The sequence below is a fragment of the Argopecten irradians genome, chromosome 4 (assembly GCF_041381155.1).
Source record: "Argopecten irradians isolate NY chromosome 4, Ai_NY, whole genome shotgun sequence".
Lineage (NCBI taxonomy): Eukaryota > Metazoa > Mollusca > Bivalvia > Pectinida > Pectinidae > Argopecten > Argopecten irradians.
In genome coordinates, this window is record NC_091137.1 from 34,386,770 (window position 1) to 34,414,730 (window position 27,961).

Sequence of the window (27,961 nt, forward strand, 5' to 3'; positions counted from 1 at the left end):
TTTATTTATACCATGTGCAAAATCAAAAATAAGTATAAAACTAAAGTGTAGATGATTTGGAAATTTAAAATCAAAAGTGGTGTACAAAAACAAGGTTTTCAGAAAGCGGGTAAATTGTAGTCAAAAGCCCATATTACCTTTCCAAAACGGCTTTTAATTTTTAAAAATGGGAATGTAAAAATGTGTGATTGGTAAATCAAAAGTGTGAAAAAACAGGTTTTCAGAAAGCGAAATTGTAAAAGGCCCATTACCTTTCCAAACTTTTCATTTTTCTTTAATACGAAAAGTTTAACCATCTTAATACTTCACTCATCATCATCTTCAGAACATTTTGATAAAAATAAATAAAATGTTAATTTTCATAACGCGGGTCGTCTTATGTTTCCCGCCGTCGTCCTAAATACCGCACAGTAGTTGAATATTACTGCGCCAGACGACAAAACAGCGAAATGACTCTCCACTGTTATCATTATTACGGAGAAAATCTTCCATATGTTTGATGTTGTTACCTCATCTTAGACCATGGATATTGGATAGGCATTTTCTTGTGTCAGTGGCGTAGGAAGATGAAACGTAATGGGGGGGCAAAGGTCCTCAATATTTTGTAACCCCCCCCCCCCCCCCCCCCCCCGCCGCACCTACAGGAGGAGATTAATTCAACACACAACCATATATACTTTATATACTTTTTTTATATATCATTAAATATAATCCTTGTACACATTTATTGACAGTGGGGTCGCTAAAAGGAAATTAACGAATACGCAAATTGGCCAAATTAGCGTGTGAGCGCCGAAGGCGCGAGATTTTGGGGTCTGGGGGTCGACCCCGGGAAAAATATTACGATTTAGAATGGCTGAGGTGAGTTTTACAATGTATTTTGATAATTTTGCGAGCGCGAGATTTTGGTGTTTGGGGGGTTCGGGGGTCTCCCCCGGGAAAAAAATATTACGATTTAGAATGGCTAAGATGAGTTTTACGATGCATTTGGATGAATTTATGAGCGCCCGAAGGCGCGAGATTTTGGTGTTTGGGGGGTCCGGGGGTTTCCCCCGGGAAAAAATATTACGATTTAGAATGGCTGAGATGAGTTTTACGATGTATTTTAATGATTTTAAAGCGTTCTTACCATGGTAATTTTTCGATTTAAAGTAACATGCATTTAGAAATGATAATTGTGATAATTGTGTCGTTATATCATTGTGCAACCCTGCTCGATCTGAACTCAAAATAATAATGAATTAATTGTCTTGCTAAGACATATAAGCAAAGTATAATCTTTTAAGAGACATTTTTTGAAATACAAATGTAGTACGTAGAATCCCTTAATGGACATTTTCAGTGTAGTTCATGTGTATTGAATTTCTGCTATTAAAAGTTTGAACATTATGTGCTTGTACGTTTTAGGAAATGCGCCGCGCAGCAGAAAATTTTTTAGAATGAAGAATGAAAATGTGCAGGAGGACCCATTTTTCTTTCAAATTTGCATTTTTAGAACATTTAAGTCGGCGAAAATGGGGGGGGCAAAAAGACATGTTTCGGAATTGTAGTGGGCCTTTAATGCTATAGATAAGTGTTAAATGGTCAATTCATAATAAGGGGGGGGGGAACTCTATCTGGGGTATATACAGAAATTCTGTGGATGTGTTTAATTCTGCATCAATAGAGGATTAAATTCTCCTCATATTCATGGTGTGGGATTTTATTCGTAATTTGGGTTTAAAAATTATGGAATATTCCGGCAGGTTGTGTGTTAACATAATTATGGGATAGTGCCCGGAGACATATACTCACCCTCATTGTGTAACTCTCTCATAAGTTACCTTTTACTGTCTTATAAGTGACTGTCTTATATTAGAGTCACATGTAAGACAGTAAAAGGTAACATATAGGACAGTTACAGGTAATGGTCCCATAATCCTGGAGTTAAAGTACAGAAACAACAATAGATGACTTCACAACTATGTTTTAAGTGTTTTTAAGTTATTGAATATTTGTTCCAGCTTACTGCAAACTTACCACGAGCAGAGATTTAAATAGTATTTAAATCTCTGCCACGAGTCTAGTCCGCTAAACCTGCCTATATTATTAGGCTTTTTTAATTTTTTTCCTCCTTATATATAGACAATTTAAAAAAAAAAAAAGCCTAATTATATAGGCAGGTTTAGCGGACTACCACGAGTCGACAGGATGATTTTATGTCCGGGTTCTCCGCGTCATCGCTCTAAATTTAGACATTGCGTACCTAGCAGTTTGCTCTCATTTAGCAGTACAAGACAATCAAAACATTTAGGCCTACAAACATGCACTGCAAATGATACACACATATTTTTTGTTTATCCATATATAAAACACGAGATGAATATTTAACAGATGTATGATATTATTTCAATTATTTTATCACAATTTAATCCACTGGTCACGATCCATTTATGTATTACATAATGTTTACTAGCTTAATGGATCAGCCATCTTTTCTAATAATATCGCTTCAACCTTCTAAATGAAAGCTATGGTCATATGACTGTGTTTACACAACATAAATGATCTTCGCATACCCGGGTTAGGCTAAGTTACATAAAGGAAGCCATAATGAAGGTTGTATGCGGTCTCCTGGCTTTGTGCCTCACCATCGTCCTGTGCAATGGCTGTTGTACGCCACGACAGTGGGAAGCTCTCGAAGGAATCATCACCGGAGTTGACGAAAGAGGACGGGGAAATTTAGAGGAGGTAAGCTTCTACAGGTTTTCTAATCAAATATCAACTTGTAATATACTGTAGTGTAAATACAAAAATTGATTGTAGCTTCCTGTTCTCGGTTTCAGGTCGTCTTTGTACATATAGCTTTCGTCCGGGATCTGTGGTCCGTCGTTCGGATCGATTTGTTATGATGAGATATTCATATATTTTTATTTATTTTAAATCTCTATTCCCAAAAAGAGGCATGATTTTTTTTCAATTTTAACATATTCGTTAATCCCTAGTATTTTCAGCATATTCCATTATGATTTATCCGTTCAACCTGAAATCTAAGATGGCCGCCAAAGCCGCCATTTTGAAAAACACATTCTGAACTTTTCAAGTTTTACCAGAACTTAATGAAATGATCATGACAATTTTCATGTGTTGATATTTTTCGGGTTTATATGATATTTAACAGGTGCTACACCACTTACAAATGTAATTTGTATCCATTAAAGGGCCACTACCTTTTCGAATCAGCTTTTGATCTTAAAATGGAACGTAAAACGAGATTGATAATTTTGTATATTCACATAGGTTTTTAACTTAAGTTATACTACACTTATCATCACCTCCTAAACAATTTAATTGAAATAGATTAAATGTTAATTTTCATAATGCGGGTCATATTGTGTTCCCGCCTTCGTCTTAATTTTCACCCTTTATAGTTGTAATTGAATATCACTGCGCCAGCTGGCAAAACAGCGAACAGACTTTTCACTGCAAACATAGAGTATGCAGGAAAACTTGCATTTGTTTGGTGTTGTAACCTTTCTATAGGTCATTGATATAAATGTTTGTATGTTATTATTGTTTTTAAGAAACTTTTAATTTTTGTTTTGGAAAGGTAGTGGGCCTTTAAAAAAGGAGCAGAAGAATTATACATCGTACATGTATTTTACTTCAGTAACAAAAGTTACTTATTTCTTTACACTATTACCATCATTGAAAAGTTTGAGCTTCTTATTTTACTTAAAGGCCCACTACCTTTCTGGGGCAAAACACAAAGGTTTCTTAAAACATTGATAACATCAGAAAATATATACCGATGGCCTTAGATGAGGTTACATTTTTAAACTAAACATATGCAAGATATGCTGCGTAATATATAACAGTTGAGAGTCATTTCACTGTTTTGCCGTCTAACGCAATGATAATCAACTACCGTACAGTATTTAGGACGACAGCGGGAAACATAAGACGACCCGTGTTATGAAAATTAACATTTTATTTATCTTAATCATATTGTTCAGAAGGTGATGATACGTACGTGTAGTATTAACAGTAAGTTAATAACTTTTGCAACTCTACAAAATTATCGATCTCGTTTTACATTCCCATTTTAAAAATTAAAAGTCGTTTCGGAAAGGTAATGGGCCTTTAAGAATAAAAGTATCTAAAATAATTTAAAGTGAACAGTCGGGCAAGGATGGCTAAAATCGGTAAAAATGGTGTAAATGTATCCAGTATAATTTCTTATGAAATGGAAAAATAAAAATCTCTCGTCAAAATCTGTCTGCGTACGAAGAAATTAATTTAAAGTATGGGAATTCTAAAACGTCCCCCCGGCTCACTATGTCCGGGTTACATTTCCACACAGCCTCGCTTTCAATGCTTTCAACTTTTCTTTACTTTAATGGTCAGAACTGGGAAACTAAGCAGAACTTGACCGTCGTATTAATATGTGAGAACTTTTGGAAGGCCAATGAACGCATTTAGACTGGTTTTCTTTGCCCGACTATTCACTTTAATTGCATCCTGGAAAAAAATCCATGGCACTTGATCTGCCCTACATGTACAGTGATATTATGGAAATGAGGTACTGATTGCATAGACAACAAAAGTCAAAACATTCATGTTATATGTATCCCCATGTTAATTAGACATATTTATACACAATTAAAGACGTTCCACCATCTTCAGCAGGTTATTGAATTTGGTGCTGAAAATAAATTTGTATGAATTTAAAGATTTTTAGACCCTCTTCATACATTACCATGTCCAACTGGATGCCAAAGTCACCATATTGAAAAACATATTTTATTTTACTATTCAACAAGGACCTAGCTATCGTTAACTGAATCTAGTTCTTGCATACCTATACCCTTCAGTGTACATGTCTATATTTACTGGAAAAAACCCAGATCAGTTAAGTGATGTGTTTGTTGGTTTCGTGCAACCAAGCATTTGCTATGTAATTCTGTTTTCCTGACATGAATAGACTCCAGTAGTGTATAATATAATATAGTCCCACGGTTTTCTAGGTTGAGTGTATTAATAAAGTGTTCCAGTGTACCGTATCCACATCATAAGTGTCAAAAACAGATCAATTACATGATTGAACACGGAGAGTTTGCAGTTATATGTATAGCCACCCGACCTAAAATGAAATTTATTTTTGGTTTTTCTTAAAAATTACATTAATTGATAGATGAAAAAATATTACAGAATCAAAAGCGGAAAAAGTGGTTATTTCATGATCAACCCTGCAAATGTCAGAAAAATAAATTCTGTATGGACCAAATTTGAAGTTCAATAACTTACCTATCAGCAACTACAGATAAAAGAAATCAATGGTATACTATTGCAAGATCATTTTGTGTACAATACATATTTCTAAAATGTTACTAATAAGGTGGAACTATCCTCCAACCATTTTAGCCCTTGTTGTGACTTTTACAGGCAGAATATTGAGATACTCAGCAACCTACAAAATACAAATTGTAAATACCATATTTAAGCACCCCTTTCCCTTATTTAGGCCTTGATTTAATTTTCCTAAAATTAAATTCAGACTGAAAATATGAAAAATGTGAAATCTTTAACAAAATATTTTATTTCTTACTTTGTGGAATAATTTTACGAAAGGCTATTCCAAATTTGGTTCAATTAAGCGCCCTCTTATTTATTAATATTTTAAAGGGACATGAACCTAAATAAACCATGTAAATTTGAGTAAAATACATATTTAAGACGTGTCAGATAGCTTACTAAGTTATATATATAAATTATTGTGCAAATGTGTCAAATAAAATAATTATAATGGAAATTCCATCTTTCTGTATTTTGAACCGACCCGGTCGAATTTTGTAATGATAGTATATTAGTGTTGAACTTTAGTGACCTCCCACAATGCACTGCATATGTAAACAAAATGGTGGGTCAAAAAAGTGGGTGAAGCGAATACAAACAAATTCCAATAGAAAAAAGTGTACGTCAAGAGTCAGTAACATGCGTGATTAGGAAAGTACACTGTAGGTAAATATAAATGGATCACTGAAATGCAAGAGACGGGAGCAACTCCCACTTTATACTTGCGTGATGTACATATGTGCAATAAGTCAGGAACCTCCCTTCGCGGTGCCCTGTCAAATGAAAAGTCTCGTTTGACTTTTGACTTATCATTCTTACGCTAAATAAAAATTGTTTTATAACAAATATGGCTTAAACTTCATTTGTCAACCATCGTAAATTAGAAAATAATCTTAAAATGTGGAAAACTAATATTCCTTGTCATGTCAGCAAGTTTGTTGTTCATTATAACCTCGCTTTCGGCCAGCTTTCGTTTTGTGTTCCAAAAATAGAATATGACAGTCTATTTTTATCATTTTTGAGGTAGGTATTCCCCACGTTTTCCTGTCGTTTTAGATAACCGATCATTGTAATGAAATATTCAATAAACATCTGAAAACCATATCTAAGCATACAGAACAAATTATTTAAGGTTCATGTCCCTTTAATATTTTAGTGTCCTGTGCGCTTATGATAAAGATGGTGTCACATTTATATATTTTAATATCTTGTTCCATTTTTAGGGTGTTGTTGCATTTTCCTACGATGCCGATAGCCAAAGGATTGCCGCTGGCTACAAAGTTTTCTACAGCAACAAAGAGGTCTCCGGTAAAGTCATCATGGACTGGGGCAGGGTAAGTTGTTGGAAATATCAGAGTTACTTCCCTTTTAATATTTCACTTTGTCATTACTGATGGAGTCAAACAAAGGGAAGTAACTCTTAAAACTTCCAAAACACAATTTGTATAGATTCAGAAACAACTTATCAGAGATGCAACAGATAAAACAAAATCTAAATTAGGCACACAAAACTTACAGACATAGCGAAATTGGTCGGACCGACGGACATGTCCGGGAAAATTTCATGCGGACCTCCTATTTTTAATCAAGTTTGCACCGACCGTTCGGCAATTATTGAGTACTGGAATTCGAAGTCAGTAGAAAAGGCAAGCCTGCTCATTTGATTTAACAAAATCGGTTTTTTAACCCCACATCAATGTAGAATTTAAACTGCATAAAATAATCATGAAAACAGCTGCCTGGATACTAATAGCAGGAAGTTATATATATGTTTACTTTTAAAATTCACATTAATATTCTGTCCAGGTAAATTCTTGTTCGGTTCGGATAACTCACTGTCCTTGCCTGTCCGTTTGTCCATTTTTTTTCAACTTTCCCAATGTCTGTACTTAACATTTCTAACTTTTGTTTAACATATATGCATGTTCATGTAATTCCTGCTAATCTAAAGTTGCAAGAATCTAGCTACGAAACATGTTGACGAATCAATATTTGGCCTGTAAATGCAGTGAATTTCTATCATCAAAGTTTTTTTAATAATGAATAAATATGATCATAATATATATGTGGTACTAAAATAATGGAAAGCTTAAATTATTGTATTCCCAATAGAGAAGGCAGTACATCATTTCCAGAGGGAAGTGTCAGATAGCTGAACTGAAGGAGCCCTTCAGGGAGTCATGTATCCCAGGTATGTATACAGGTATAGCTACAGACTCGTACTTAATATCCAAACAGTTTCTCAGTAACATCATTGTAACCCTGATCAGTACTAATGCTAATATATACCTCTTGGCTAGACAGAACTTTTCTTTAACTAGATCAGCTTTAGTTGAGCATCAGACTTTTAATCCAGAGGTCCTGAGTCTGATCCCTAGTGGAGACATGCAGTGATTATGTTTATGTAAAAATCCTGCAGTCTTCATATCCACAGTCCACAGTAAGCATGTGACTTATTTTTTGAAATGATTGAAATTGGTCCATTCTACATATAATGTATTACATATTAAGGGTATAGCCCATGTTGATCTCTATGCAATGTATACCCTTAACCCTGGTCAATACTATCCGCAATATACTGCTCAGCTAGGGAGAACTTCTCTTTGGCTCGATCGGTTGAGCGTCAGACTAATAATCCAGAGGTCCCGAGTTTGATCCTAAGCAGAGGCAGGTATTAAATTTATTGTAAATCCTGCACCCGGAGTCATTGGCGCCCATATAGGGACTAGGGAAATATACTTCACGATACTTGCGAAGGACCCTGTTACATACCGGTAAGGCCATACAAAAAAAAATTTGTGTTAACGGGAACCCGTACGACCCTATAAAATTAGTGCCTACTCAAAAACTTTTCATCAGTTTTGTCCTTAAGCAAACAAATAACAGCCTAAATTTTGTTTGGTTTTTCACAAAATCCAGAATTTTGGTACAAATTCTGTAAATCAAAGACATCAAAAGTCTCCTTTGAATTAAATCCATGGTATATAAATAATATACGGTTGAATAAAGTCTAATTCAATTTTTCACTGCAAGACTGGGATGAAGAGAGAAAAAAATATTAAAAAAAAATAATAATTCTTACCTACCGACCCTTCATTTTTAAAGGGAGTTACCAGAAACAAGAATATTTTTTTATTTGGCCTAAGTTATATTTAGGATATGGGCTATTGGCTCATGCATGTTGGTCTTTGCCAAATAAAAACTAACTGAAAATTCAAATGTTGATTCAGTTGTTCATGGGTATATAAAGTTGGCGTTTCTCACTCCTTGTGTACTGTTCATCTTGTAATTGAGTGATAATTTAGACAGAATAAGATCTTAGAATTCTGCTTATGACTTTTGCAATGCCAGAACAAAGACAATATTTAAAAATTGGTTTCAAAACTTCAGTTGCATTCATGAAATATAGCTACATATATTGGATCAAGAGCAATCAGTTTTCAAAAGTGAATTGAGGATAATGTAAAGGTGAATAAAATTGTGTGTATTTACCTGGAAATATCACGATTTGCATGTGTAAACATTTCTCAACATTGTTATTTTGGAAATGTTGTTGCGATGAATATGACTGTTCACCTTTTGAAACATAGTTTCATATAGACACAATCTTAAACACAGGGGATTCACTTAATTGAGGTAAATTTCCCCTCACATACATTTCCATGTTTTGAGTAACTCCATTCAGACAAGGTATGCTATTAGAATGAAGTGTTATCTATATCGTAATTAACAGGTGACGTGAAGCCCTATACATACAGTCTCGGCGTTGGAGACAATAGCTTGGTGTTGAAGAGTTACCGAGTAGACTATGACGGAATACGAGCCGACATCAGTGTCACCGGCGACTGTATCCCAGTGTCCGAGGTTCTGTCTGGACAAGTCAAGGGAGGTAAGTATTCCTGATTAAGCCATATAATGTCAGTTATTTTAACAGGCTAAAAAAACAATGCCTGAAAACCAGAAAGTTAAGTTTTCAAAAAAAAAAGTCCAATTTGCATATAGTATCATTAAAATATTTGTGGGTACAGTATTTTTCGGATTATAAGTCACTGATTATAAGCTGTAATGGGCTTTTTTACTTACTTTTATGGTAAAGACCTTAAAATTTAGAAATATATTGGTGGTTGGTCTAACAGTGAATCTAGTACTGCATAAAAACAGCTTTTGTTGATTTTTAGCTCACCTGGCCTAGCTGGGCCCAAAAGGGGAAATATAGCAAATTCTTTAAAATCTGTCTTCTTCTGTAAGAATGAAAGGATTTAGTTCTAATTTGGGCTGAAGCTTCCATGGATAAAGGGGAACCAATTTTATATATAAACAGTTGATCTGTTCCCGCAGGGGCCTGAAGGGCGGGGCCCAATAATAAAATATAGCAAATTCTTCTATGGGAATGAAGGGATTTAGTTCTAATTTAGTCTGACGCTTCCTTGAGTGAAGTGGGACCAATTTTGTATGAACAGTGGAGCTGTTCCCCCAGGGGCCAGAGAGGGAGGCCCTACATGGGAAATATAGCAAATTCTTTAAAATCTATCTGTAGAACTAAATAGATTAAGTTCAATTCTAAAGCCTTCAGGGTTCCGATCACATATGGTTAGTATATTAAAATACAAGGCTTATTATATTTTGGTGCGAGACTTAGGAAAGCTGAGATGATGAGGCTTTGCTGTGTATTCTGTTTATTCTGCAACCATTATGACATTTAAAACAAAGAAAATTGCCAGCTATTAACTTGGTTTCGCTCAAATCGAGATGCTTCTTTGATGCAGATGAAAAGATTCATCCACTAAACCAAATGAGAGTGTACTCCTTTTATTTGTTGTGGGAAAATATATTTTTCAATTTCGTAAAAATGACATCATTCCAGGGAATGTGACGTCACTTTTTAGCGGGACTGAATGATGATTCGATTCATTCTCTAGGAGATTCAAGTTATGGGTCAAGTTAGAAAAAGTTCCGTCAGATGTGGAACAAATTCATGTGATTGTATTGACGGATATAGCATTTTGTATTAACTGATAAAGCATAAATTTATCTGACAGTAGTTATCCGTCAGTATGTGGGGCAGTTGCTGGATAAAATCCCTATACCCCTGGACTATCTCATAATAAAACTGGAGGCAATATAACAGGTAATTTAGTCCTTTGATGTACATCAAAAGTATAACTGTACAATGTGGTTGACCGTTTGGCTTTGAAGTAGGGCGTCACTCTCTGTGTAGTCTTCAACGAAAATTTTTGCGGGCCTGTGATTGGTTCAGTTTTGTTCTCCTGAGCTGCCTTCAGTTTTACTTTGAGATAGTCCAGGGGTGTAGAGATCGTAAGTGATCAGAACCCCTGGAGTATCGAGGATGTTGCGAGTCATGACCACAGGTTGGAGGTTTTTTCCTCGGATACTCTGTCTTTTTTCCACTCCCTTAATCTTGATAGTCCTTAAATGACGGTGGCTGATCAGAAAAAAATTGTTCCCTGTTTTATACACATATTCTATATAATCAAATTGTTCAGCAAAATTATTAAAATTTTTAATACTAAAATAGAACAAATGCTTAACTAGGTCACTGTGATTTTCCTATCTAACTTTTCATCAGCTTTCTGAACTGAACTTCACAAACCTAAGATTGCAGGCAAAAACTGCAAAAATATCATTTCTATTCTAATATGCAATTAATCAGGACATAAACAATGAAAATGTTAATTTTCTCCATTTGACAATTGACCTCTGATATTACCAAGCCCAGAAAAAAATTGTATGTTCTGAATAGCATATAATATGCAGCTGACTTTAAGGTATCTTCATACAAAATACTTTGATTTTCACTGAGTGGGTGTAAAATGGCCCAAAGTGATACCCCTCCTTTCACAACAACACAACACACCAAAATATATATACATATTTGCACCATATATTTTTATTCTATAAAAAATATTCCATTGTTTAAAGTGAGTTTCCTGGAGACCATTGGGTACACCAACCTGACCGCTGGAATCCGTGATGAGAGCGTGTTCACCCCACCACCTATCTGTATGGGAGGATTGGCTCAAAGGATGGTATGTATTGATACATATTAACAATGACATATTGATAAATAACTTTTGATAACTTCTGGCAAATATGCCCACCATCATCACCATGCCCGTGTCATCTTAAAAAAATCTTAAAATTGAAAATATGTCTCTGTTTTATTTTATTTTATTTTTTTTTCATTATTCAAAAACGGACAAAAAGTCTTTTTTAGAATACTGATTCATTGATTTGGTGTCCTTTAATGACACATAATTTTTTTTTATTTTATTTTATTTTTGTTTTGTTTTTGTAGATTTATGGAAAAATCAGTGATCCAAACTTTCAATTGAGGAAACATGCCATTCTTGGAGCGTAAAGGACTGGAGACCCGCCGCCATCTTTACCATCACGGCAATCATCAATGGTAGATTTGAAGATTAAAAAAGTGAAAGAAATCCATCTGCCAACATTAACATGATGCTCACAATCAAATCTTAATAATATAAAAGAGATTATGAAAATTGTATTTACAATTTATAATAATTATACATTGATTTATTCATATCACTGCAACATGCTTTGTCAAATGAAGATTGAAAAGTGAGGGTTAAATTAATTGCCATTTAAAAAGTATGTAATTTTGAAAGAAGTTTTACTGAATGCAAAAATTTTCTAGAAAATGATGAATGAGAACAAAATTTGAAATGAGGCTGTAGACCTACACTGTATATTTTTGTAAGTTGTATGTTTTATTTTAACTATTTAACCAGATCCAATTATATTAGACTATTCCAGTTAAATATCTACCCAACCTGTTGCTCATGCTTCCTTGGACTCTGACTTCAGACATTTTATGTTGTAAAATTTCTACTAGAATGTCTGTTGTTACATATGTCACTGGTGGCATAGGCTACCACCTAAAGGCTATTACTTTTGTTTACGGAAACCATTCAAAGAATTGATTTTATAAAAGAAAACATGACAGAAATTCCTACGAATAGATCCTCAGTGGCAGAAATGACCCTACATATTACTACACGCCTTTCACCTCTGAATTTGAGTTTGAATCCAATGTGGCACACTTGCCAGGTACTGTCGAATTCGAATCTGATGTGGGGCAGTTGCCAGGTACCGACTGCTGGTCTGTGGTTTTTCGCCGGGTACTCTGGCTTTCTCTTACATCCTAAACCTGACACATCACTAAATGACCCATGACTGTTAATAGAACATTAACCCAGTCAAGCCAAACCTAAAATCTGATTATATTTTACAGTTTTGATCCAAGTTAGATATTTAACTGAATAATGTGATTATTTTTGTGGAATTTCGTTATTGTGCCTGATCTGTTAGAACCTGTTTTTGCTTGCCTTTCATGCTTACTGTGTCACGTTAGATCTGCTTTCTCAGTCATAATTGTATATAATACTGGCTTCATTTACCATTCCAAGAAGGTTTTTTTTCCATTTTGTGTAATTAAGAATACCATGGTATTCACTATATTGCAACAATTTCTAAATTTCTGGAATTTTGATAAAATTGAAATAAATAAAATCTCTAATTTCGCATTTAGCTTTTTTTGGTGCAGTAAATTTTTAGAAAGTTTTATGATGTACAATACTATATTTCATATTTACATGTTATATGAGTATCATATTAGTTAAAATTTTAATAAACTTTAGATACAAAAGACATGGTGTTTGTTTCATTTCAGTACACCTGTGTGTGTACAATAGCATAAAATAGTAGCATGCTAACAAAATAAAAACTCCAACACATTGAAACCTTGATGAAATATGATCACAGCAGATAACTGCAGGGGAAGTTAATGGCTTCACTGAGAACAATATATTAAGGGAGTAAGTCCAGGACACAGGATAGCTAAACAGACTCAAGTCTAAATCAGTCTTAAGTTTAGACTTGGCCAGTCACAAATGACGTTACAAAATGTTATGTCGCCTTTGATTGGCCTAGCTAAAGCTTTCCAAGTCTAAGGCTGTTTCTTGATCCTGAAGCAAGGTCAATTGATAGACCAACATCATAATAATATGATATAAGGCCAAGATGTGACATTTTAAAAAAAAACCAAGATAATTTGACTGAGAAGCCATGATCTGATGTAAATCAATGAAGGTTAAGATCTAGTGACGAGGGTCAAGATCTGGTGACGGGGAGGTCCAGATCTGGTGACGGGGAGGTCAAGATATGGTGACGGGGAGGTCAAGATATGGTGACAGGGAGGTCAAGATATGGTGACAGGAAGGCCAAGATATGGTGACAGGTAGGCCAAGATATGGTGACAGGGAGGTCAAGATCTGGTGATATGAAGGTCAAGATATTGTGACATGGAGGTCAAGATATGGTGACATGGAGGTCAAGATATGGTGACAGGGAGGTAAAGATCTGGTGACATGGAGTTCAAGATTTGGTAACAGGAGGGCCAAGATATGGTGACAGTGAGGTCAAGATCTGTTGACAGGGAGGTCAAGATCTGGTGACAGTGAGGTCAAGATCTGTTGAAGGGGATGTCAAGCTCTGGTGACGGGGAGGTCAGGATCTGTATCAGGTAGGTCAAGATATTGTGACGGGGAGGTCAAGATATGGTGACAGGGAGACCAAGATCTAGTGACAGGGAGGTCAAGATCTAGTGACAGGGAGGTCAAGATCTAGTGACAGGTTGGTCAAGATAAGGTGACAGGGAGGTCAAAATATGGTGAAAGAGAGGACAAGATCTGGTGACATGGAGGACAAGATCGGGTGACAAGGAGGTCAAGATCGGATGACTGGGAGGTCAAAATTTAGTGACAGAGGTCAAGATTTGGTGACAGGGAGGTCAAGATTTGGTGACAGGGAGGTCAAGATGTGACATTAAGAAGTTAAAATCGGGTGACAGGGAGGTCAAGATTTAGTTAAATGGAGATCAAGATCTGAGCGATATAAAGTTAGAGATCTGGCGAAAGGGTAGTCAAAATCCGGTTACAGAAAGGCCGATTTCTGGTGACAGAAAGGCCGATATCTGGTGTCAAAAAGGCCAATATCTGGTGACAGAAAGGCCGATCGATATCTAGTGACATAAAGGCCAAGATCTGGTGATAGGGAGGACAAGATCGGGTGACAGGGAGGACAAGATCGGGTGATAGGGAGGTCAAGATCTGATGACTGGGAGGTCAAGATTTGGTGACAGAGAGGTCAAGATTTGGTGACAGGGAGGTCAAGATGTGACATTAAGAAGTCAAAATCGGATGACAGGGAGGTCAAGATTTGGTGACAGAGAGGTCAAGATTTGATGACAGAGAGGTCAAGATTTGGTTAAATGGAGGTCAAGATCTGAGCGATATAAAGTTCGAGATCTGGTGAAAGGGTGGTCAAAATCCGGTTACAGAAAGGCCGATATCTGGTGACAGAAAGGCCGATATCTGGTGTCAAAAAGGCCAATATCTGATGACAGAAAGGCCGATATCTGGTGACAGAAAGGCCAATATCTGGTGACAAAAAGGCCGATATTTGGTGACAGAAAGGATATCTGGTGACAGAAAGGCCCGATATCTGGTGACAGAAAGGCCGATATCTGGTGACAGAAAGGCCGATATCTAGTGACAGAAAGGCCGATATTTGGTGACAGAAAGGCCAATATCTGGTGACAGAAAGGCCGATATCTGGTGACAGAAAGGCCGATATCTGGTGACAGAAAGGCCGATATCTGGTGACAGAAAGGCCGATATCTAGTGACAGAAAGGCCGATATCTGGTGACAGAAAGGCCGATATCTGGTGACAGAAAGGCCCGATATCTGGTGACAGAAAGGCCCGATATCTGGTGACAGAAAGGCCGATATCTAGTGACAGATAGACAAAGAATTACCGACAGAAAGGACAAGATCTAGTGACAGAAAGGCCCGATATCTAGTGACAGAAAGGCCCGATATCTAGTGACAGAAAGGCCGATATCTAGTGACAGAAAGGCCCGATATCTGGTGACAGAAAGGCCGATATCTAGTGACAGATAGACAAAGAATTACCGACAGAAAGGACAAGATCTAGTGACAGAAAGGCCCGATATCTAGTGACAGAAAGACCCGATATCTAGTGACAGAAAGGCCGATATCTAGTGACAGAAAGGCCGATAATTAGTGACAGAAAGGCCCGATATCTGGTGACAGAAAGGCCGATATCTAGTGACAGATAGACAAAGAATTACCGACATAAAGGCCAAGATCTAGTGACAGATAGACTAAGATCTAGTGACATAAAGGCCAAGATCTAGTGACAGATAGATTAAGATCTAGTGACATAAAGGCCAAGATCTAGTGACAGATAGACTAAGATCTAGTGACATAAAGGCCAAGATCTAGTGACAGATAGACTAAGATCTAGTGACATAAAGGCCAATATGCAAATGTATGGTGACAAAAAGGCAAAGATCTGGTGGCAGGACAGAGAGGCCAATATCTGGTAACAGGGAGATCAGTATTGGTGACAGGGATGCCAAAATCGGGTTACAAGCAGAATATCTGTCAGCAGGAAGGTCAAGATCGGGTGGCGAGAACCTGGATACGGTTACAAGAAGACCAGAATCCTTTTACAAAGGTGGCTGATATCGAGTACCAAGAAAGACCAAAATAACGTACTGGACAATGAAACCCAAGATTAGTGAACAAGAAGGCAAAGATTTTGATAAGAAGACAGGAAGGAAAATAAAAAATAGGAAGGACACGATTTTGTGCCCAGAAACGGCCCTTTGATGTGCAGAAAGATACCTATATAGATGGCAGCGTGGCCAAGGTTCTGTGCCCTGGAGATTTGCGTTTAGGTCACAGGAAGGCAAAGCATTAGGTACCGTGTACTTCTGGCGATAAAAGGGCTATGTTTACATGTAGACATACAACTAAGTTATGTTCAAGTACACCTAAGAAGCGATATAGGCATACAAAAAATCACTTGTTTAAACAGGGTCCTAAATCTTAATGTCGAGGTCTAATATCAGTGAATTACACAGGCATATGGCAAAAACCAGACAGAAATGCAAAAATGTTAGTTTTATACTGCCTTAAGTGCCTACATACAAGGTATTTCATTTTACGAATACGTCATCGTAGTGATCGATGTCATCGTTGAAAATAGATGTCAAGCGTAATACAACATATCAAATGTCCTTGAGCGTATACACTTTATCTCAATACCATTTTTTAAAATTTAATTAAAAGTCCATATATGGTGGCAAATGTAACATATTTCAGACAAACAGCTGCTAAACGTTATATAACGCGTTGGATATCCTGATACTTATACTCTCTCTCAATTACAAATTTTTAATTAATTTCATCTCGTTTTTTTAAATTTAATTGAAAACGTTCCTAAATGGAAGCCAATATAACATATTTCAGAATTACCATTTTTAAATATACCATTCACTATCAGTAATTTGGTTTTTAATCTATAAGTGTAATGTAGCGTTACTAATTGCTTCGAGTTTGATGAAATCCGAGCAAATAAAAAAAATCTTCACATATTTTTTGTCATTTATGTATATATGTTACCTGTTACCTCTTCTTAGACACCAGTACATGTAGTTAGCTGACTAAAGCTACATGTAATTGAGGTACATCTTAAGTATGTACTATCGCATGCATCTAGTCATGTCTAGCATTAAACATCATCACTTATTTAAAATATTACGGTATGTAAACATATGAAAAATAATGGCAAGTGAAATAGAAAACCTGGTCCTACGTGTCACGTCTCTACATAAACGTCCCAGTTATTAACCTTAGGCATAAAAGGATCAGATCAGAGATTTTTCCCCTGCGATAATATCTAGCCCTCTTGCATTATATTACTGAAGTGAATCACACAGATAAATATTATCACATAGGTAGTTTATACGCGTTTATTATTTAAATGTGCTCCAGCGCCGACAGAGCATTAATGAAACTCATCATTTGGATAATAACTGACATACAATCGTATTTAAATGTGTCTAATTAACACAAAGAAATAATATAAAATGATTTATTTTGCTTTTGGTGCATGCTCAATAAATACTTCATTCCATATAGGGTATAGTGCCATGAATTTTTTTCGGACGCAATTAATTATTTATTAATATTTTTATCTAAAATAAAAGCAAAAAGCTCAAAATATTCAATGGTGGTATTGGTGTAAAGTAAGTAACTTTTGTAACTGAAGAAAAATACTAATTCGTATGCTCATATTTTGATAGAGAAAAATACCATTCGATGGCGGTGAATTCTTAACAGAACAGACTAATTTTCTCCACCAGGATCTGAGTATTAATAATAATCAATACCTATGATTTGACCTACCATAGTGTCCATAGACTACTTTGTTGAAATCCTCTACAAGTTACGGAAGACTGAAACTAACCCCCATGACCCTGTGCATAGATCCCGTCCCATATACTAACCTTTCTATACATTATTCACAAACAACACCTTACTGTCTACAGAGTGCGACACATGTGCTGAGCATATAATACACACATACATGTACTGTATAGGTGTAGAAGGAAACGGTAGTCTAATCTCACTTAGGGGTCATGACCCAAGTATGACCTTAATTGACCCATTATTGTAAAGTATTTGCGAGGAGGAATTTCTAGACAAGTTTTCACTTATTTGATAGTATTAGAAAGCTACAGATGTACATATATGGCTATGTTAACACGCATCATATCGTTGACTGTCGTCTGAGTCTAAAGTCTCCCGTATTTATACGCTTATAAAGTATGCAAGGCCAGATACAATCATTCGATTGTAGAGAGTCGGAGCCTGGAGTCGTCTGCTGCCATATGCAATGAAGAAGAGGGTGGCTATCATAGGAGCAGGGGCCAGTGGTCTTCCCGCCATAAAATGCTGCCTAGACGACGGATTCCAGCCCGTCTGCTTCGAAATGACTGGTGACATCGGTAGGTTTATCGACATGGTAAATTATATGTCGGATGTGTGTATTGTATTATTCCGGGATAGCTACACAGGTACATGGGATTAAAAACCGGAAGATGTAAAGGGAGAAAGCCTGTCATGACAAACCACATATATATCATTGTTTTCATTATCGTTTCTCTCCTTGCTAGCTAATACAGGTAAGCATTTGAGAAATTTTGTATGTTTTGTTCAAAATGTATAATTTCCTTCAAGATGGAAGTTGTAAATGAGTTTCAAATAGCAGGTGGGGATTATCAGGATGGGAATAGCCCCCGAAAGTCGAGGCATTTTCGGATTTGAGAGACGATCTCACTTTACAGAGATACTGTACATGGCTTAGAAGATATCTTAAGAAAACTGTTGGTTGGTTGGACTTAACGTTCTATTAACGGCTAAGATATTTTAAGGACAACCTCTCCTGTATGCAATATGTTGTATGTCTGTATGTTTTGGGAGGTTGCGGTATATTCGTGTTGTCCTCCATACAATGGTGAAACTCTAGTCATTTTTATAGTGCTATCTCATTGAAACATGCCGACAATGAAACCAACCAATAAACCACTGACAACAGATAAAACAGTCGTCCCACCTCCTGCGCTGAGCGCTAAACACAGCTGAGAAGACTGATTAAAGATGCTCCACCGCCGACATATGATATTTTTTTCACTATCAAAAACTGGAGCAGACGATTTAGTCTAAGAGAACATTAAAATTTGTACATATATCGGAAAAAACAAGTTCTAATGGAAATTAGATCAGTCGGTTTTACTGTGATATGCCTGAAAAGCCCATGGTTGTGACATGTGTGTAGATGTTCAAACTAGCTCGATTTCCGCCATTACACATTGTGGTCGAACTTCTTGTATGCCGAACCCTATCCCTTGCTCTTAGAGTAATGCAACTTTTGTCTAGAACTGCTCAAATCGCTCTGATAGTAGTGTGTTTACCTTATTAGGTGAATTGTCTTGCCTAAAAATCATTTTATCACCTTCTCAGTGGTTATGTAGCTTATTTGTTTAACGTGCGTGACTTTGGCTCGGGTATGGGTACAGCGTTCGTATTGTACCTGCTTAATCGTATTGATCAACGATTTGATATTTCAACGATATTAATTAAAATACTAAACAATGACGTGGAATTTGTCAATATTTTATGTTATATGTTTCATAAGAAATGTAGAACAATACATTTATGCCATATTTTGCTTCTTGGTTATGTAAAGAATTAGCCTGAGTGAATTGTCCCTTTAAAGGCCCACTACCTTTCCGGAGCAAAATTTAAAGGTTTCTTTGAAACATTAATAACAAAAGAAAATATATATCGATGGCTTAAGATGAGGTTACAACACCAAACATATGCAAGATTTCCTGTCTAATGTACGATAACAGTGGAGATTCATTTCGCTGTTTTGCCGTCTGGCGCAGTGATAGTCAACTACCGCGCGGCATTTAGGACGACGGCGGGAAACATAAAACGACCCGCGTTATGAAAATTAACATTTTAATTATTCTAATTAAACAGTTCTGAAGGTGTGAGATAAGTGTGCTAGTAAACGTATAGTTAATAACTTCTGCGACTCTACAAAATTATTGATCTCGTTTTACATTCCTATTTTAAAAATTAAAAGCCGTTTCGGAAAGGTAGTGGCCCTTTAAAAACAGGAGCAGACGATTTAGTATTTTTCTTCAGTTACAAAAGTTAGGTACTTTACACCATTACCAACATTGAAAAGTTTGAGCTTCTAATTTTACTTCAAGTTAAAAATATGAAAAACAATTAATTGCATCACGAAAAAAATCCGTGGCAATATATCGTATATGGAATGAAGTACTGATTGTGCATGCACCAAAGGCAAAATAAATTATTTTATATTATTTTTTGTGTTAATTAGACATATATACACACGATAAAACACCAATTATTGTTCAAATAATGAATATCATTTATGCTCTGTCGGCGGTGGAGCATCTTTAAACTACGTATACCGTACCATTTTTAAAGACTATTGTGTGTCTCGACCAGAGAACAGAATTCAGAGCCTATTTTTACAGGGGCGAAAGCTGTTGATATTGAACACATCATATCAGATTTCCTTTCCTGCAACTTCGGGTGCAACTGCACATGCTTTGTCATATGAACGTTTGATGATCTAACCATCAAGTTAGGGCTAGACGGGATTATAAATTCGCAGCATTTGTTATGATTTGGATGGATGGAAATATGCCTGGGAAAATAAAAGGTATTAGTCCCCGAATTTGTCAACAGTGCACAAAGGCTGTATGTTAAATGGTTAAAAACATTGCTGTATTTTATAAGCTTATACCATCACAGCTGTGCAGCTGTGCAGCTGTGAGCAACATGCATGATGAAAATTACGGACTGGGTCTGGTAAGATTCTTTTCACCAAAACGCATGACTCTCAACAGAAAGCCATTGATGCACTGGAACAGTTGAAGATAACCATCATAAGTTGAAAGAGTTAGAAGAACAAGTTGGGTGGTCCAGTGGACCGTCGTGATGCCTGCGACGTTGATATTTCCTGGCTGCTAAACTGCTCACTTGCGAGAAGTATGTGAAAATTGCAGCAAGTGCTGTTGCCTCTTCATTGCTGAATTTTGTTTCCACGATGTCCGAGAAAGTTCGAGTAAAGAATTTCAGGAGCATACAATTGATGGTGTATCGAAATCGAGTAGTTAAAGTACGGTGTGTTTAAATTTGGCAGAGTTGAATGAAGCGAGCTATAATTGAAGACAACTTGAGAGACAAGCAGAATTATTTAAGGAAATTGGAAGCTAAGATATTTCATTTAGGCGATCTTTTGGAATGAACATTCAGAAAAAGAATCTTCGTCTATCTCTGCGATCGTCAATGCGGCCTGTTACAAAGATTTCTTCTCAAATGCACACACTATCATATTGATATGTGGGACTTACCATGTTGCATATTGTGCGTGTGACTTCTCAAACTTTACCAGAATTCAACATTTGGAAAGCATATGTTCAGTGTCCTTGCACATTTATCTATGGGGTAGCAGGAGTAAGGCTCAGTGTTACTGAATCTTCAGAGACGGTTCGGTTCGTTGCGGTATGAAACCCCATCTGCTTATTTAGCATGGACGTCATAGACATAATTAATGTATTGACCATGTGCATAATTGAATTTAATTACACGTACATGTTTATCTGATTTCAGGCGGGTTATGGAACTTTACGCCAGAAGTTCGGCCTGGCCAGGGTTGTGTCATGAAATCCACCATCACCAACACTAGTAAAGAGGTAACGGCGTACAGTGATTTCCCCCCACCCACGGAATTTCCTATGTACCCTCACAACAGTCAGATGCTGAAGTACTTCCGAATGTACGCCGATAAGTTTGGTCTTCTTCCGTACATTAACTTCAACTACGAGGTAGGTGGTAGATATGCACGCGGTCTCTGAAGACACTCGTTAAAGTAGAATATTGTTGTACCAACAGAAATAAGCATTCGGTCATATGAACTTATATTTTTTCTCAATTTTATGAACAAGGTGATTATATTTTTATTGATAGTAATTGTCAACTATCAACCTACTTGCCAATAATATTTTCCGAAGCCCACAGCGTCACCACAAACATTCTGAAACCTCCCAATACTAGAATGAATATACATACCCGGCCTACTATATATTTCTTTAGGGTTCTCATGTATTCTGCGTTCTTTTTTCGCGTATTGTATATCAGGTTATATCAGTGAAATCTGAAGAGGAGGAAAAGAGATGGGTTGTCGTATCCAAAGAAACCAAATCAGGGAAGATGGCGACGGAAACTTTTGATTACGTCATGGTTTGTTGTGGACATTACAGAGATAAGTTTGTACCTTACTTACCCGGCCAAGACGACTTCCGGGGCAAAATATTACATTCACACGACTACAGGGATTTCCACGGGTTCGAGGACAAGAAAATTGTAGTTGTTGGTATAGGCAACTCTGGCGCAGATGCAGCGGTGGAACTAAGTCACGTGGCGTCACAGGTATGTAGGTGCTAGTCTGGTAGAACGTTGAAATCTAATATCAGGATCGGAGGAAAATCAAAGTATAGAAGTTGTAAAATACAACTTTTCTACACGTTGTATCGTTTGATAATCTGAAGAAGAAAAAGGAGAATCTGAAAATGGGTTTATACCATGACTGTGGAGATTGTGCCTGACCTGCCACGGCTATATGCAATGTAAAAACTACCTAGATACACTGTCTTCGTGGAGCTGTAGATTACCTTCATACATTAAAACGCTAATCATCGCATGAAATATTCTGCTTTATTCAACGCCACACATAAGAAAAATATTGTCTTTGAGACCGCATTTTTACAGCTTAGTTTTTTACACATGTTTTACATGGTACATGTAACTAATTCATAACTGATTATATTATTCGTTCATTTGTGCAGATCTTAACAAACAAATGGCAAGAGTTCTTTATCTATATTTTCGTCACAGTACCGGTACTATATGCCTAGTGTACCAGGTGTGACCAAAAAGAGTGAAATACCTATATGTGGTAATGAGATTCTAGCTCTAGCATATGCCCAGCTATTTGTTTGAAACCTGGTACCGGTTTTTAGGTCATCTGACCTGAAGGGTCAGGATGACCTGTAGTCATCATGCACCGTCCGTCGGCGTGCGCGCCGTGCGCCGTGCGCCGTGCGTAAACTTTTCATTAAAATTACTTCTTCTCAATAACCATAAGGCCCAGAGTACTCATATTTGGCCTGTAGCATGCTGGGATGAAGGGCTACCAAAGTTGTGAAAATTAATGACCTTGACCTACTTTCAAGGTCACAGGGGTCAAATAGGTTAAAATCTTTGAACGATTTCTTCTCAATAACCATTAGGCCCAGAGTACTCATATTTAGCCTGTAGCATGCGGGGATAAAGGGCTATCAAAGTTGTGAAAATGAATGACCTTGACCTGCTGTCAAGGTCACAAGGGTCAATGACTTCTCAATAACCATAAGACCCCGAGTACTCATATTTGGCCTGTAGTATGCGGGGATGAATGGCTACTAAAGTTGTGACAATTTATGACCTTGACCTACTTTCAAGGTCACAGGGGTCAAATAGGCTAAAATCTTTAAATGACTTCTTATAACTAACCAGAAGGTCCAGGGTACTCATATTTGGCCTGTGTCATGCTGGGGTGAAGGGTTACCAAAGTTATTGAAACGAATGACCTTGACCAACTATCAAGGTAAGGGGGGTCAAATATTCTAAAATCTTGAATTTTGAACTTCTTCTCGAATTCTGCCAGTGTGATTTAGCTGATACTTGCATGAAATGATCCTTGTCATGGTCGTGAACAACTGTTTTTATATCTTATGTTGATCTGAAATCCAAGTTGGACACCACTCCCGCCATCCTGAAAATATAGTTTGAACTTATTCTCAAGTTCTACCAGTGCGATTTTGCTGGAACTTGTCTGAATAATTTTAAGGATACTGACATTGTCCCAACAAAGTGTTGTTATTTGTCGGGTTGACCCGAAAACCAAGATGGCCACCAAAGCCGCCATCTTGAAAACACATTTTGAACTTCTTGAAGTTCTACCCATGCAGTTTGACTGAAACTTGCATTAAATGATCCTTACATGGTCATGACCAAGTGTTTTTATTTTTTAACCATGACACCATATCTAATTAATTTCCTATACAGCTATTGGCAAGGTAGTCAGATGACCGTTAAGGCCCTTGGGCCTCTTGTTCTTTTTTGTACATCTTACACAAGAATGATCAAACTATATATCTATATGCTCTTTTACCTACTTTCTTTCACTGTGATGATTTTCTAATTGGCAGGTGTATTTAAGTACGAGAGATGGACGTTACATCTTCAGCCGGATATCTGAAGGTGGAATGCCAATGGACATGGTTCATTTGACTCGATTTAAACGTGGAGCAGTTAGCTATCTCCCTAGGTCGATAGTCGAGAAAATATATTTGAAAAAACTCAATCAAACCGTCAATCATAAGGCCTACTGTCTGGAAACAGAGAGTGGACCATTTGCAAAGGGTGTTCTAATTAATGATGAACTGCCAAGCCGTATCGCATGTGGAAGCATCGTCATCAAGGCGGGTGTCAAAAAACTCGACCAGACGAATGTGGTGTTTGAAGATGGAACGATAGAACGAGATGTAGATGTGATCATTTTGGCGACAGGATACTCTTTTGACTATCCGTTCCTGAAGTCGTCAATCCCAGGATTGAGCACCGATCGCAATAAACTTTACAAGTTCATATTTCCGCTGGAGCCCACTCCAACTATCTGTGTCACTGGATTGCTACAAGCAGCCGGACCGCAGCCACCAATAGCTGAAATGCAGGCACGACTAGCAATGGCTGTGTTCAAGGTGATTCGACATTGAAAAGAGCTGCTATATTTGTTTTTGATGGTTAGAAATAAAGAGGCTATAAAGTTTTGGAAATATCCTAACTCATTTATATCCTAGAAACTTCTGCATTGGGACAAGTATTTTCATACCAGGAATTAATGACGACAAAATAATCTATGTCTTTTTTGTAGGCTCACATTTTCATTTTTTCTTTATGAATTCTCAAATGTTTATACAACAATTTGCTGCTGTAAACAGTGTTATTTTAGGTTTCACTTCGATAGATCTACTTTACGTGAACCATTTGTGAACCACGGTTTGTTGTTTTCGCGAATTCTTTTAAGCGAATTGTATTCGCACATGAAAATAAATCGGTTACTTTATCTTATCGATACTGAAATGTACAAATCAATAACTAATTAGTAGTATCAGCATCAAGGGATGAACACCCTCACACGTTTTTGCGGTGTACAATCCATGACGTTTATCACATATTTACACACAAATCTATGACGTTTATCGCATATTTACACACAAATCCATGACGTTTATTATCACATATTTACACACACAAATCCATGACGTTTATCACATATTAACACCAGAATTCATGGTGGAACTTTGTGTTAACATGTTTTTAAGCGATGACAAGGGAGCATCCCTTGACACTTAGACACTATTTATGAAATAATTAAATTCTAATCAAAATGCTCACATAATCAAATATATCTCTATAGTATCAATGTCTTCATTATATACACTGTACACGAGATCTTTGTATATATTATTCTCAGTAAGAGCGGCTTAATTGATAAAGTTATAAAATTATCTTATTAGAATTATTTCATTTCAGGGGGAAGTTACTCTTCCTAGTGTTAAAGCACAAGAAACTGAAGTGGCGAAAACTCGGCGTAAAACTAAAGAAATCTACCGTGACTCGAAGGGGCATTATTTTACCGTCGACTACATGGTGTACATGGACGAACTTGCTTCACTGTTTGGGTGTAAACCTTCTTTAGGTATGTATATGATTGGGACGGTACCGCACTGCTGCTCTTGTTTGGTAGCTCTATGCCTTGTCAGTAATGCAATCATCATCAATCTCCATCACTATCGTTGCATCCACCTCTGATCTATGTCATATCTACATTGAATGCTGTAGTGTTGAAACACGACCACATGCGTATCGTACACATGAGGCAGGACACTTTGGTCCTTTGATGTCAATCGGTTGTGGCTGTGAAGGTGGACGTCACTCCTTTGTCACAATTAGACCTATAAACGGACGGTCTATAGTTAACGTCATGCAGTTGTAGAAGGTCTATTTTTATAGGTTGGTTCCCTTATAATCTTGAAAGAAGTCCAAGTAGGCCTGCGATTGGAATTTCGGTTTTGAAATGTCAATTTTTAATATGACAATTTCGGCATGGTTATCACGCTAATAATAGTAACCCCTGTATGAGATATCGAGAATATATATTGTATTTCAAATTACTACTATGTATGTAATGTTTCTGTTTCTTTTGTTGTAGTTAAACTTTTCTGTACTGACCCTAAGTTAGCATTGTCTTGTCTGTTTGGTCCGTGCACGCCGTACCAATATCGATTGCACGGACCAGGAAGCTGGGCTGGTGCCAGGGAGGCAATTCTACATCAATGGGAGAGAACTCTAGCTCCTTTACAAACCAGGCCGATGAAAGAAAAACCGAAAGGGTCGCCTCTCGCATTTCTACTGAAACTGACATTCGTTTTGATTGGAGTGTATTCATTTTATACAAATTATTTACAAAAGAAATTATGATTGCAATTATACCAGGATGTTATGTATATCGTAACGTTACTGCATATCGTATTCTTGTACGCAATTTACAATATAAAATTACCAATATGAAGTTGTTCTATCCATTATAATTACAACATACAATATTGCAATATGACGAGGTTAGGAGATACTTGGATACAAACTGTATTAGAATCATGTCCATCCGTCCGCAACTAAGCATGTGAACAGTTTCATATTCGGTGCTTAAAGATGCTCCATCGCTGATCGATGATAGATGATATTTTTTCACTATTAAAAACAAGAGCAGACGATTCAGTTGTTTCTTCAGTTGCAAAAGTTACTCACTTTACACCATTACCACTATTGAAAAGTTTGAGCTTCTTATTATACTTCAAGGTAAAAATATGAAAAAATAATTAATTGCACCCCGAAAAAATTCTGTGGCACTATATCCTATATGGAAGTATATATAAGTACTGATTGCACATGCACCAAAGGCCAAATAAATTGTTTTATATTATTTTTTTGTGTTAATTGGACATATATATTTACACGTTTAAACACCAATCTTTGTCAAATGATGAATATCATTTATGCTCTGTCAGCGGTGGAGCATCTTTAATATATTGTATGTAATAAGTAAAATCTCCTGTAAAATTTTGCTGTGTTTTCTTTTCTTTTTTTCTTTCATTGGTAACATTTCAATTTGCTATTAATATGAGAAATGTTATAAATATAAAGATTTACAAAGTACTGTAATACATTTAATAAAATGTTGGCCAAATGATGTATACACCGAAATGTACAAGCCTCGAGGGTTGATAAGACAACAAAAATAAGATTTTCATAGAAAAAAAAGTTATTTCTTTACCCGCAATAATTTTGATGTTTATCCAACCTGCTATCAAACTATTAAGGTTTTTTATCTAGGAAGCCACGAATTTAAGATACCAAAGTTAGTTGCCTTTTACAATAAATTTCAAATTTCACTCTTTGAGTTTTGAGATCTAAAACTACTATGAGTCCAGAAAAATGGTTGTTTTGAATAGCATACAATATGTAATTAACTTCTAGGTATATTTATGTAAACTATTTTTTTATTATTGAGTAGCCGTAAAATGGACCAAAGTGATACCCCTCCTTCTACTCTTAAAATTAATTATCCCCCGCCCAACGAAGTTGGCGCGGGATATACAAATGGGTTCCGTCCGTCCGTCCGTCCGTACGAATGGTTTCCTGAGCATAACTCTAAAACCAGTAGAGATGTTTCCACGAAACTTCATACACACATTGGTCTTATGGTCTAGTAGTGCCTTTTGCTATTTTTAGGTTTTCACTTTTTGTACTTTTTTCTGTAACTATGGAAACATTGCTGAAAATGGCAGATTTTTGTGTAAGAATCGTTTCCGGAGCACAACTCTAAAACCAGCAGAGATATTTCCATGAAACTTCATAGACACATTTTTTCTTATGGTCTAGAAGTGCTTTTTGCTATTTTTAGGTTTTCATCTTTTGCACTTTTTCCGTAACCATGGAA

At 36.5% G+C, this 27,961-nt stretch overlaps 2 protein-coding genes across 3 annotated transcripts; both read left to right on the forward strand.

Moving 5' to 3' along the window:
- The first annotated feature begins 2,519 nt into the window (after window positions 1-2,519).
- On the forward strand, window positions 2,520-13,026 carry LOC138321418 (ependymin-related protein 1-like). Its single transcript, XM_069265093.1, has 6 exons — window positions 2,520-2,730; window positions 6,558-6,668; window positions 7,447-7,525; window positions 9,068-9,223; window positions 11,275-11,381; window positions 11,651-13,026. The coding sequence occupies exons 1-6, from the start codon at window positions 2,593-2,595 to the stop codon at window positions 11,711-11,713; spliced, it is 654 nt and encodes a 217-aa protein (XP_069121194.1). The 5' UTR covers window positions 2,520-2,592; the 3' UTR covers window positions 11,714-13,026.
- Window positions 13,027-17,772: 4,746 nt separating this feature from the next.
- On the forward strand, window positions 17,773-27,083 carry LOC138321419 (dimethylaniline monooxygenase [N-oxide-forming] 2-like). 2 transcript variants are annotated; one of them, XM_069265094.1, is made up of 6 exons: window positions 17,773-18,257; window positions 21,469-21,683; window positions 21,997-22,287; window positions 24,108-24,659; window positions 25,495-25,660; window positions 26,174-27,083. In XM_069265094.1, exons 1-6 carry the CDS (start codon window positions 18,146-18,148, stop codon window positions 26,440-26,442), a joined length of 1,605 nt encoding a protein of 534 aa, XP_069121195.1. In that variant the 5' UTR covers window positions 17,773-18,145; the 3' UTR covers window positions 26,443-27,083. The 2 variants fall into 2 exon arrangements, with proteins under 2 accessions (XP_069121195.1, XP_069121196.1); XM_069265095.1 differs by lacking the exon at window positions 17,773-18,257 and adding an exon at window positions 18,322-18,434.
- Window positions 27,084-27,961: the final 878 nt, after the last annotated feature.